Source organism: Myxocyprinus asiaticus, chromosome 35 (genome assembly GCF_019703515.2).
Source record: "Myxocyprinus asiaticus isolate MX2 ecotype Aquarium Trade chromosome 35, UBuf_Myxa_2, whole genome shotgun sequence".
NCBI lineage: Eukaryota > Metazoa > Chordata > Actinopteri > Cypriniformes > Catostomidae > Myxocyprinus > Myxocyprinus asiaticus.
In genome coordinates this window covers 9,666,975-9,679,031 of record NC_059378.1, presented here as the reverse complement: position 1 = coordinate 9,679,031, position 12,057 = coordinate 9,666,975, and the positions used below count along the sequence as shown (strand labels likewise).

The following is a 12,057-nucleotide window of genomic DNA, read 5'->3' as shown; positions in this document are numbered from 1 at the left end:
AAGGTCCCAAAAGTATAATTTTATTCAACTCATGCATTATATTCCAAGTCTTCTGAAGTGCTATGAGAGGAGCTTGTTCACAGTGGCTTATGTCATCACGTGAGAACTTGCATTGTTTTGTGCTATAAACATCTCAAGCTTGCATGAAAACGTGTCACTGTGAATGACAAGATTTTCCCTGAAAAGTTACTTAAAATCCATTGGATGCCTTCAGAAGACTTGGAATATTATGCAGGATTCACATAGACTACTTTTATTATACTTTTAGGTATTTTTTAAAGCTTTAAAGTGAGGCATTATTTACTCATGTTGTATTGAAAAAACAGAGGGAGATTTTCATAAAAAAATCTCCTTTTGTGTTCCATATAATAAAGTCAGTCATACATGTTTGGAACACCATGAGAGTGAGTAAATTAGGATCGAATTTTCATTTTGGGTGACCTATCCCTTTAAAACTCTGTACCGTGAAATAAAGCCAAGACAAGGTGTCTTACTACTGTCTTTGTTGGCTGCACGCAAAACCAAATGGACTAATGTAGTCCGATTCATGAAAGAATGACTCTATGAATTGGTTCTTTTGAATCGCTTGAAAAGACTCACTTTTTTTCCTTTGAATCTGACAAATCACTGAACGAACTCACAAGCGGTTATTAAATTAAAATCTGATTCACTTACTGAACCACATCTTGTTACTTTCAGTCATGTTTGACTCTAAATGAAGCAACGGTTTTGTGTGTAGTTTTGTGAAACTTAGTATAATTTTAAAAAACATAGTATCAAATCAGTATAGTTGCTGACTGGTTGTTCATATGACAATTTAAAGATACACATTTGATTTTAAATTAAAAAAGAAAAATGTTGCAAAAACAGAAGTCTGTAGGAAACACTTTGTGATTTTGTGCTTTATGGTGTCTTTAACTCTGTCGGTTTCTCTCTTAACTTCTTGATTTCTTCTCGTATTGCTCTCACCTGTCTCCCCCTCTTCTCCACCTGTCTTTCCTCTGGTGTCGACTGAAGGCACCCTAGATACTGACTCTACAGTTGTAGGTAATGGGGGAATGGACTGCCTGCCTGCTCGTCTATCTCTTGCCCTGCTTCAGTCTCTGTCTATCTTTCTCTCTATCTCAAATTCCCAGTCTATACACTTTTTCCAGTATGCGACAGTGCAGCTCAGTACTAAAACTCATGGTCTCAACTGAGCTTCCTAGCTAAACAGCAATAGCCCACAGCCTTACTTAGGGTGTGTTCACAATTGGCAGGTTTGGTTCGAACTCTGGTGCGATTGTTCTGTTAGTGCGGTTCATTTGAACAAGTGTGAACGCTGCCATCCGAACCTTGGTGCGCACCAAACAAGCGGACCGAGACCACCTGAATAGTGGGTCTAGGTCCGCTTCCAAACGATCTCTGGAGTGGTTCGATTGATATATGTACACAACATGGACCAAAGACGTCTAAATGGACCAAAAACAGGAAGTAATTTGCCTAAAACTGACCTCAAGCATACTTGGTTATTCTCATCATAGGAGTTATGTTGCCCATTATAATTCGGTACAGGCGTTGGAACCACTGTCAGCGGTCCTTGCAGCATATCTTCGCTTGTGTGTGCAATGGAGGAATTCCTGGCGCTGTTTTGACTCCTTTACACATTTTATTAGCTCTTCATTTGTTCTCAGCTGGTAAAAATACCACCATATATACATATATAAATTGAATGAGCGCATTTCGCCCAGCAGCCAGTATTGTTTTGGATGTTCGGCAAGTTCCGTCGCAAAATATACGTTATAAAAGCTGTCCAATCAGGTTGTGACTTTTTCCTGATGCCTTTTGTTTCGTATCTTTAGGTTCGGTGTTAAAAATGTCATTGTGAACGCTAAGCGAACCAGGACTAAATGTATCATTTTCTTTTTTGGTCTGGACCAAGAGGACCAAGAGAACCGAACTACAAGTGTGAACACACCCTTAGATAGTTTTATCCATACTAGGATGTATTTGTTTACTTAAAGGCGAAGTGTGGAATTTCTGTGGCTCTAGCATCACCAAACTGAATTGGTCGAACCAATGTTGCTGTGTCAGTTGCTGTGTCAGGCTGGTCGGGATTCTCAAACAAATAGAGCAATGTTTTGAACTTTTGATTGATACTTTTTGGAGAAAAATAACCTACCAAGGACTTACTTGATTCACACTTCACCTTTAACACTTAAAATTTCCACTGATGGAAAACACTAATGAAATGTGCAGAGCTGCACTGTCTACTAATGTTTGTCCCTATCTGTCTCTCAGTTTTTCTGCTTGTCCATCTGCCTTCATCCATGTGTGCTTTCAGGGATGGGCTACACTCACTGCCTTTTTGTGAAGTCACTGAATCTGCTCTCAGTGTAGATGATTATAGTTTTATTTCTCTGTGATGCTGGTAAAATTCCTTTATTATGCCTTAATAGCTATACAAATAAGGTTAAAGTAATGTGTAGCTCTGCTTTAAGGTAAATATGATGGGATTTTCCTTTTTTTTTTTTTTTTTAACCCATAATCCCTGATGGCACCTCACTACTTTAGCCTTCACATCACTTCCTGCCAGATGACTTGCTTGGCATGTCCCAGCATGCTTTTCTCATCATTTTGAAATGAAATCTATTGAGAAAGCAGATTGAACCACTTTGCTGTTATAGTTTGAGAAACAGTGACCTCTTGTGGGTGTGCCGTGATACAGACGTTAAGTAGAAGCGGACAAAACTTATTTTTAGTTTCCCAACATAGCCTGAAGAGTATCAGGAGATTTTTTTAAATTATGAATATTAAAATTGTTACACAGTAGAAAGCCTACTCTATTTTTTGGATATCTGAAAACGGGTTTCATCATCCCATCATATTGCTTAATGAGCATCTCCTCTGAGATTTAAAGAAAAATAAGATTATTGCTTTTCATACCAAGCTGTGAAGAGAACAGTGCTTACTACATTTTATCACTAAGCCAAGCCAATTTATCGGTTTGTTTAGTTAATACTAAATTGTCACTGGTTAAGCTTTTTATTAGTAAATAATCAAAATGTATTTTTTAAATTAAGACTAGATTAGATAGATAGATAGCACACACACGCATTCAAGCATTTGTGCTGATAAAATGCAAATTTCAATGTTCTTTTATTATTATTATATATTTATTTTTAGTATTTTTTTGCTGCCAATATTTATGGCAGATTTTCACGAATACTGAATCAATAGAATTTTGTAGTTAAGGATAGCTGTTGCACTATTAGCCTGTTGAATCATGGCAATAGCTTGCATAGTCATTAAGAGTTAAATATGAGAAAAAATAATAGAAGCATTTTATTTTATTTTTTTGCTAGTCTTAATGCTGGGTTCAATATAAGTTAAGCACAATCAAATGCATTTGTGGCATAATGTTGATTACCACAAAAAATGACTTGTCCCTCCTTTCTTTTAAAAAAAAAAAGCAAAAATCAAGGTTACAGTGAGGCACTTACAATACATTTTTGCAGATAATGACTGTTTTACTTCACTTTTTAAAAGAATAAACCTTGAATCAGCTTGCCACAAGTCACAAACCATTGCTTTCTCAAAGCACGCTGCTGCTTCTGCTTGTGCCACCTTCTTTGGTCAGAGATTTATTTTATTCCGTTTCGGTTGGACACAAACAGGTAAGAGTGCACTGATCTGTTTGTTGATTGGCTGGAAACTAGTGGTCGACCGATATGGGTTTTTTAATGGCCGATGCCGATATCCAGAGAGCAGGGTGGCTGATGAACTGTTGAGGAGAGGCTGATAGAATACGTGCTTTAGAGGTAAATAAATGAGCGCTCCACAGGATGCTGAATTGTGTGAGGTTGGTTTATTACATCTGTTTAAATGAGATATATGCTTATTTGCAGATGGTATATATTATATTAGTTTTACTGATATTTGTCTTTTATTATTAGACAAGACAGTTAAAGTTACAGGGAACTGTTGAGGAGAGAGAGGGAGAATGAAACAGGCGAACACTTTAACATTATGAGCTCAAACGCGTCTGCCGCGGCTCTGATTATTATTGTAGTAACACAATGGCACGTAACAACAAAACGAACTGGTCGTTTACATATCTCAGTCGCTTCACATGCAAGCAGGCGATTTTTGGCGCCCTCAAGAAAAATATCGGCCAAACGGGAAAATGTATCGACCGATGCCGATAATGAAAAAAGTCAGAATATCAGCCGATTTATCGGCCTCAGCGATATATCAGTCGACCACTACTGGAAACCACACCCCTGAGCTAAAGATCCACTAGCACATTCATTATGTCCCTGTCTTGGTATGGCGCTCCAGGGCTCTCTGACACATGGTCTGGCTGGCTTATCCTTTGCAACACAGTGTTGATTGCTCACGTTTCATGTTTTGGATGTCTGTCTTGGAGAAACATGTTGAGCGATTGTGAATTAGGGGTTTGAACTTGTTACTGGTACTCTGAAGTAACATTGTTTTCAAGGCAAAAGCTTAGTAAGCAAAGATGCACAATAGTGACTTCTTTTCATTATGAAATACGCATCTTGAATAGTAATAATTCTATCCACTATGTGTTCTAATGGATTTCCCCACATCTTCTCTTTTTGTATAAGTTAAAAGCTCTGAAAATGTATTGTATATAAAGTCCTAGTAGATATTATTTTGTTATTTGAATCGTTCCAGATTTGTCATAATGTTAACAGAGAGATTTGAGAATACTTTTGAATTTTGCAGTTTTATTTATGGGAATATAACATTGCAAGCACATTGGTCTGTAGTGACACCGTTTTTCCCCATGGTGGTGCTCAACTGCCAATTATAGAATACCCTCTATGCCAGCTTTGCAGTATTTTTAATGTATTGAACTGTACATTAGTTGATGGTCATGCTCATAAAATTCTCTCTGGCTGTTGTAGCATTTTCATGGATCAGCAAAACAAACAATACCAGCATTAAAAAATTATGGCTTCATTGACATGTAAATGCTTCTATTGGTTTGATAAGACATGAAACTTATTTATTATAAATATTATGTTTCACATAAAAAAATGAAAAAAAAAATGAAAAAAAAAAAAATAGTTGGCAGAATACAGTATATACTGTGCAGTAAGCAATAAGCAGTACATAAGTATTCAATTCCGAACACAGCCACACTCTTTAACTATATAAAGACTTAGAAAAAGGGAATTGTGGGAATTCCATGAACAGACTCATTCTTATTCTGTCTTTTCTCGCATCTCTCAGCTCTTCTGTCTCTCTTGTACTTAACCCTGGGATCCTCCACCTAAACTTCTCTCTGTTCTCTTCCTCTCTCAGCGGTTAACTTTACAGATGCAGTGATGTTCGAAACCCCTCCTCCTCCCCCTCCCCCTCCCCTCTCCACCACCCCAATCCCAACAATACTTGCCCCAGAACCAGCCACACCAGCCCCTACAACTGCTGCTCCACCCAAACCTACTACTACCGCTACTACTACGACAACTACCACAACTACTACTACTACTACTACTACTACTACTACCACAACTACGACAGCTTCCACCACAATTCTTCCTGTTCGGCCTGTCACTCATAAAACAGTGGATTGGAAAATGCTGGGTACCTGTGTGCATTGGAATAGCTTAGTACACTGCAGCTTCGTAGATGAAATCAAAGTGTGTCCGTCTGTTCAGATTACATATTTTATTTATGTTTGACTCAATTAGCGGCCCATGTAGGACAGGGGCATGATTGATGTTTGCCTTGTGCCCTTGCGGACGCAAAATACTCAGATTACTCAGAATTAATATTGACATCTGCTTTACAAATAGCCTGATATTTAGTTGCTTTAGAAAATTAAATGCATGATTTTGCACCCTCAACTATGAGGGTAGTCTATAAGATGTTTCGTGTTACAAGCTGCAAACATTAGAAGAAATACGTTAGAAGTTTATAAGTAAAATCAAACAAATGAGCAAATATTGCCAACATTTTGTAGCTGTGGTATTGAACTACTTTAAAGACCCCATGAAATGGCCTAGCAAGCAGTTTTCTTCCTGTGTTGGAAGTATTTTCTATTGAAACAGGAAATTTGGGACATATCTAAGGGCAACGGTCTTTTTTAAAAAATAGCAAATAGACTTTAGTTACAGATCCCCTTAGAAGACAGGGAAGGAAATTATTTTCTAAAAATAGTCTTGCATTCCCTCGCAAAGGTTTTGCATTCCCTTGCATTAGTTTGCGTTTCCTCACAATAAGTTTGGGTTCCCTCGCAATAGCTTTATCCATCTCTTATGAAATGTAACCACCATTTTACGACAGTAACTATTACTATTAACCATGGTTTCAGTGTTGTAAAACTGCAGTAACCATGACTGTGGTAACCAATTTTTTGTACCACAAATTTACCATGGTGTTAACCAGGTTTTTTTGGCAGAATGATTATGATTTTTTATTACCATACTTTAGGTTTTCCTGCATTATTACTGTTTTAGAACAAATATCATGGTTAAAATATGGTTACTGTAGTAAAACCATGGTAAATTTTGTGATTAGTGTGATTTTACTACAGATACCATAGTTGAACTATGGTACTGTAGTAGAACCATGGTTAAATTTCATAATAAAGCTATTGAGAGGGAACCCACAACAGTTGCAAGGGAACGCAAAAGTTATTGCAAGGGAACACAAAACTTGCTGTGAGGGAACGCAAAGATATTTCAGAAAACAAATTCCCTCCCTGTCCACAAGGGGCTCCGAATGTAGTTTATATAACAGCCATGATCCATGATTTGCTACATGCATTCTAGAAAGCATTTCATTGGACAAAACTTTGTATAGGCCCCTGAGTGTAAGATGAGTCATAAACATTTTGTAACTTTTTTCCCGAAAGAAAATTTTAATGTGTAAATCTGCAAGATTTACAAGATTTAAGGCCCGAGTATACTTTGTTTAGCCTGGTCGATCATGTTGCCTTTCAAAGTATACTTTTTTGACCGCGAGTGAATAAGAACGTGTTCGAAGCATGCACACTACGACTGCTTTGTGATATTCTTTCAGTACAGTCAATGGCAGGCCCATGAGCCGATGATGCGCACAGATGAGGACTGTCCACGGGTGGAGAAAATCTGGGCCGTGCGCGGACAGTCCGTGAAGACTGTGCTGATGATGAATTTGCATCACGCATTCTGTGTGAGGAACAATCAGCAACGCGGACAACCGAAGTATACTTTGGCCTTTGGGAGTATACTAGCATATAGATATCCTTAAAGCAAACAAACATCAACTAAAAGACACTAAAGTCAAATTTAGATTTCATGGGGACTTTAAGTTTAAGCATTCTGTATGTAACCTAGCCTAACCACAAAATATTCCAGTGTGCTCCTCTCCCACCTGTTCTACATAGCCCCGAATGTAAAGATCTGGAATCTGACCGTGGATGCTAACAATGACTATGCTAACGTCAGCTGGAAGCACAACTTCTCCGTTGACAGCAGCGAGTTTGTGCTAGAGTTCACACTGGACAGTAAGAGCCAGATACACCTACGGAGAGCTTGTAAAGGGAACAGAGTAGATTTTACTGGGCATGCTGGAGACCCAAATCGTCCTCTCATAATGTGTTTAATTTGGCCCAAATTTAAAGAACATCATAATGAACATTACATGGAGCTTAAGTTTATTTGAAAGGGAGGTACTGTAAATGCTATTTCGAAATTGTTCAACGTTTATGAGATCTCCCTTCTATGATTCTCTGTAATGTTCTTTTTTCAAAGTATTTGTATATTATTTATTTTTTAATCTACCATATTTTAGCACCTTATTGAAGCAGTTCTTATTTCTCCAGCATGTTACTCACTGATAGATGCTAATATCATGTCTAGGTGCAATATTGCTTGCTGCTTTGTGTCATCGTGCATGTTCCCTTTAGGAAGCTCTATTTCTCACTGGTGGCTTAGAACAGGGAGAGAGTCTATGAGGGGGAGAGACACCCTTAGACTTAAACTAAGGCAGAAAACAACCAAGTTGTTATTTTTTTCTCAGTTTATTAGGCAGGTACATACGTAGATGCAAATCGAAAAGCCTGTTTCTTTGCACTGGACCAATGTTTTGTTGTGCCCATGCATGTGTGAGCCGGTCACAGCATGGAAAGATATGTAATGTTTACATGTAACTGTATTTGTCTGCAGTGTGTTTTCCTATACAAAAGTCTCTCTCTCTCACACTTTCTCACTTTCTCTCTCTCTCTCTCTCTCTCTCTCTCTCTCTCTCTCTCGCTCTCGCTTGCTCCTTTGTCCTTTAGTTATCTTATCAGATGCGATTGCTCGCTCCACCCTTACCCCAGCCATTGGCTTTCAAGCAATGCTCTTTGTCTGGCTGCCTACTGCTGCTTGGCTCATAGTTCATATTGTCCACGATTGCCCCATCCAATATACTGAAGAGCCTGGCAAATCTGAATGATACCCCTTGCATTGGGCTTCTGTTTTTTCTCTTTCTCTTTCTTGGGTGGAAATGTTTCAGAAAGAGAAGGATAAAGATAGGGTTAATGTTCCATACCCAATATCAAGGAATCCTGTACTTGCTACCTATGACAGGGGGTTTCCAACTTGGGGTTGCAAGGGGGCACTATGGTGTCCATATAAAAAAAGATTTAATGATTACAAAATGCATTTTTAGGACTTTCAAAGTTACCGTTAACTTGAGAGATTAATTTATTACGTTTAACACATTAATTTTATACCACACTATACTATACTATACTGGAGTTTCATCCACAAAAATGACCGAATCCAATTCTTATGTTGTTACGTTCTCTGAGGAATACTACAAAAATCATGACTTTAATCGTGTTGTCTTTATAATATCACAATTATTTGTTTTCTGTTATAGTGTAAATCGGTTTTATACATGAAAATAGATATATTTTATGAAGGGGATGATTATATTTTAGGCTCCTAATATTATAAAATAATATTAAGTATTATTGATATTTACAAAATAATATTAATAGTAAGTAATATTAATCACAATTAATTTGCGATTCAAGAAGTTTCAGGAACTGTCAGTTAACATTTTTATATTTACAAACACATCTTTAGAACTAGATTTGCATTTCCTGAAGGAAATACCAGTGCTTGCAAGGCAGCAAAAGAATAATGTTTAAGTTTTAGGTACATTTGTGTTTTAGGCTTTGGCTCTGTGTAAATGAAATGCTGCATCAGAGCTGCTTTGCTGTTGTCATGACACTTGTTTTTCTTCTTCTTCACTGTCGGCTGAGTGAGAGAATCAACACATAACGCAAAGGCAAATCAGAATTAAGTATCCAAATAGATGTAAGAAAGAAGACCAATAGGAATTCAGTATGCAAATAGTATGATGCTTTAATTGGACATAAAACAACTGGACAAATTAAATCTTAACTTTCTCAAAAAGTAGAAAGTTTACAAAATCCCAAAATAAATAGCACACCCAATGCTGAAGTTATCTACAAAACTTAGTCTGAATGGAGTATGTACATTAAGTTAACTTGCTGAATTAATGGCAGAAGCTTAATACATGGGGTTAGCGGTTTAGCTCAAACCCTAACCAGATTGTTCATATCAACAGTACTGCCTTGCAAGTACTGTAATTTATGCTAAAGCTAAAAAACAAATCACTGAAAGCTTTTTAATTATTTATTTAGTCAGGTTACATTGTGTAGCAATATATGGATAATATATATGAATTGTCTTAAATGGATAAAAAGGCCTTTTTCCAGCTTCAGCTTCATAAGGATGCAGTTTCACCTTCAGAATGGCACTCTCAGATACTAAAATGCTTTGCAATGCATATTTTAAGATGAAATGGCTGCTTGTATGCTTGAATGCGTAAATGGTCACAGTTTTCATATGTGGCATATTCAGATACCCATGAGTTGCATGGTACATGATGTTTATGGGTTACTTATAAACATCATGGAACCTCTTTGGAACATCATGCCCACCTTTTGACAATGCACCAGGGTTTTTATCTCCACTCTTCAACTTCCTCAGAGATTAGATGAGGTCTCTGGTTAATTGAGGCAAGGTGCATCTCCCTCCACTCTAGACTGGTGTTCATTATAGCAAATCCAATGTGAGATATTAAGCAGCAATTTAACATTAAAGCTTTTAACAAGCATCACTGATCACTGGTGCCAGACCTTAATGTGTGCCGAGCAAAGATATTTTAGTATATTTGCTCCCAGCGCCATGTTCTCATCCCTTAAAATATTATTTTCAGAAATTCTATCTCAGTTTCATCACATACTCACCCTCATGTTTTTCCAAACCCTTATGACTTTCTGATTCCATCGGGAATGGATGTTAGCCTCAATCACCATTCGCTTTCATTGCATGGAAAAAGTGACAAGGTCTGGAAGAAGGGAGGCTGAATCCAATAGCAGATGCAATAACCATTATTTATTGTAGATGCAGAGAAGGGGAAAACAAGACAAAAAACATAAATAAGATGAAGGCTTCGATGGTTGTCTTCTGAAAGTTAATCTGCGTCAACCAGGGAGAACAGTCAGAGACTTTAGGCATGCTAGGAATGAGCGTGAGATGTGGAGAGGAATGTTCTGAAGCCGGCCACCTCCCGAGGACTGAGAATAGAGGAATCTTGCACACGCTGGGCTGGCACACACAGAAAAACTGAAGGGTACATTTGTAATCTCCAAATGATCCACAGGGTTGACGGAGTTAGCCGCCAGTAATAGGGAAATTAAATTACACAGAATTAAACTGTAAAGAAATAGTCCAACTGGATCCGTAATAGCGATGAAACACAAACACTACAAGCAAAACGCATGAGCTGACTAGAGTAGTGAGCAAAGGAACAGAATCCAGTGAAGAAATGAAGGAAAGGAAGCAAATAAATACAGGAACAAACAGGTGACAACAATCAGAGAAACGAGCCGACGCGCTGATTACCCGAATGGCAACACATGTGCGCCGCCACGTGACAGCTGTCAAACAGAAGGTAAACCGGCCGTGTGGCGAGCTGTCAAACACAGACACAAACACAGCAGACAAGGAAGATAGACAGATCAATCCAAAACCCTGACAAAAAGATGCACTGAAAGTGAATGGTAATCGAGACCAACATTCTTCCTTACATTTCCTTTTGTTTTCCATTGAAGAAAGTGACACATGAGTTTGGAACAATATGAGGGTTAGTAAATGATCAGTTTTGGATGTATCCCTTTACGAATGATCCTTCCTAGCTGAAAATATTCACTTTCACATTGCCCTCTATCATAAATGTGTGTATGAGGGATATAAAACTGTAAACTGTATATAAAACTGTAAATGAGTGTGAGGGATGCACTGATTTTTCTCATTTAACAAACATGACCCACTATCTTGTGGAAGAGGGCAATGTCGTGTGCTTAGTTTCGCTCAGCGTAGTTGCTTAGTGGACCTCTCTTTCTCTGTGATGGCCACCTCTCTTGTGTCTCCCCTTGAAGGTAATGGGTCGATGAGACGTGTACAAGTAAACCATCAGCCTCCCATTAAGCTGGCAGGGCTGGTGGCCGGGGCCAAGTATCGGTTGCGGGTGTATTCCCATGAGCACCACTCCATCAGCAGCGACTATGTCACGTTCGAGACAGGCAGAGGTGAGGGGGTGGGCAAGACACAAGGGAGGACTAAGAGAAGGTTCAACATGTGGCCTCCACCTAGTGCTGAACTTCAACACAGTGTATTCAAGTGTACTTTGGAACACTCTTAAAACGATACGTCATAATATCGACTTTTTGCCTGCACCACCAAAATGTCCTTATTTAAATCTCACTCTGGTGCCGTATTCAACTCATTACAGAGGATTTCAATACTTTACCCAAGGCTACATTATTATTTAATGTTTATTTTGATTGCAATGGGACATAAATGGAGTTTTCTGACTATCCGATCTGTGGCTCAAATAATGAGAAAAGCACCATAGGTCTTTATTTGAAGATCAGCATCCCATCCGACATGACAGTCAGATCCCGACCCGCACTCATTTAAATATTAAAAACTTGCCACCACAAGAAGCATTACGACAGCTTTGAAATCAGTGATGTCA

The 12,057-nt window shown here is 38.2% G+C and overlaps 1 protein-coding gene across 14 annotated transcripts in view; it reads left to right on the top strand.

The window, feature by feature from the left end:
* nfasca (neurofascin homolog (chicken) a) overlaps positions 1-12,057 on the top strand; it is a 122,070-nt gene that overhangs the window by 92,982 nt on the left and 17,031 nt on the right. For 8 of the 14 annotated variants that reach the window (XM_051673210.1, XM_051673209.1, XM_051673206.1 and 5 more), the window contains 4 exons: positions 1,018-1,047; positions 5,314-5,595; positions 7,382-7,501; positions 11,459-11,608. The exons of 5 other annotated variants lie outside the window; for them this stretch is intronic. In XM_051673210.1, the coding sequence (XP_051529170.1) occupies positions 1,018-1,047; positions 5,314-5,595; positions 7,382-7,501; positions 11,459-11,608 (582 nt within the window). The remainder of the gene's footprint in view (positions 1-1,017; positions 1,048-5,313; positions 5,596-7,381; positions 7,502-11,458; positions 11,609-12,057) is intronic. One more of the 14 variants, XM_051673211.1, reaches the window with a different exon arrangement.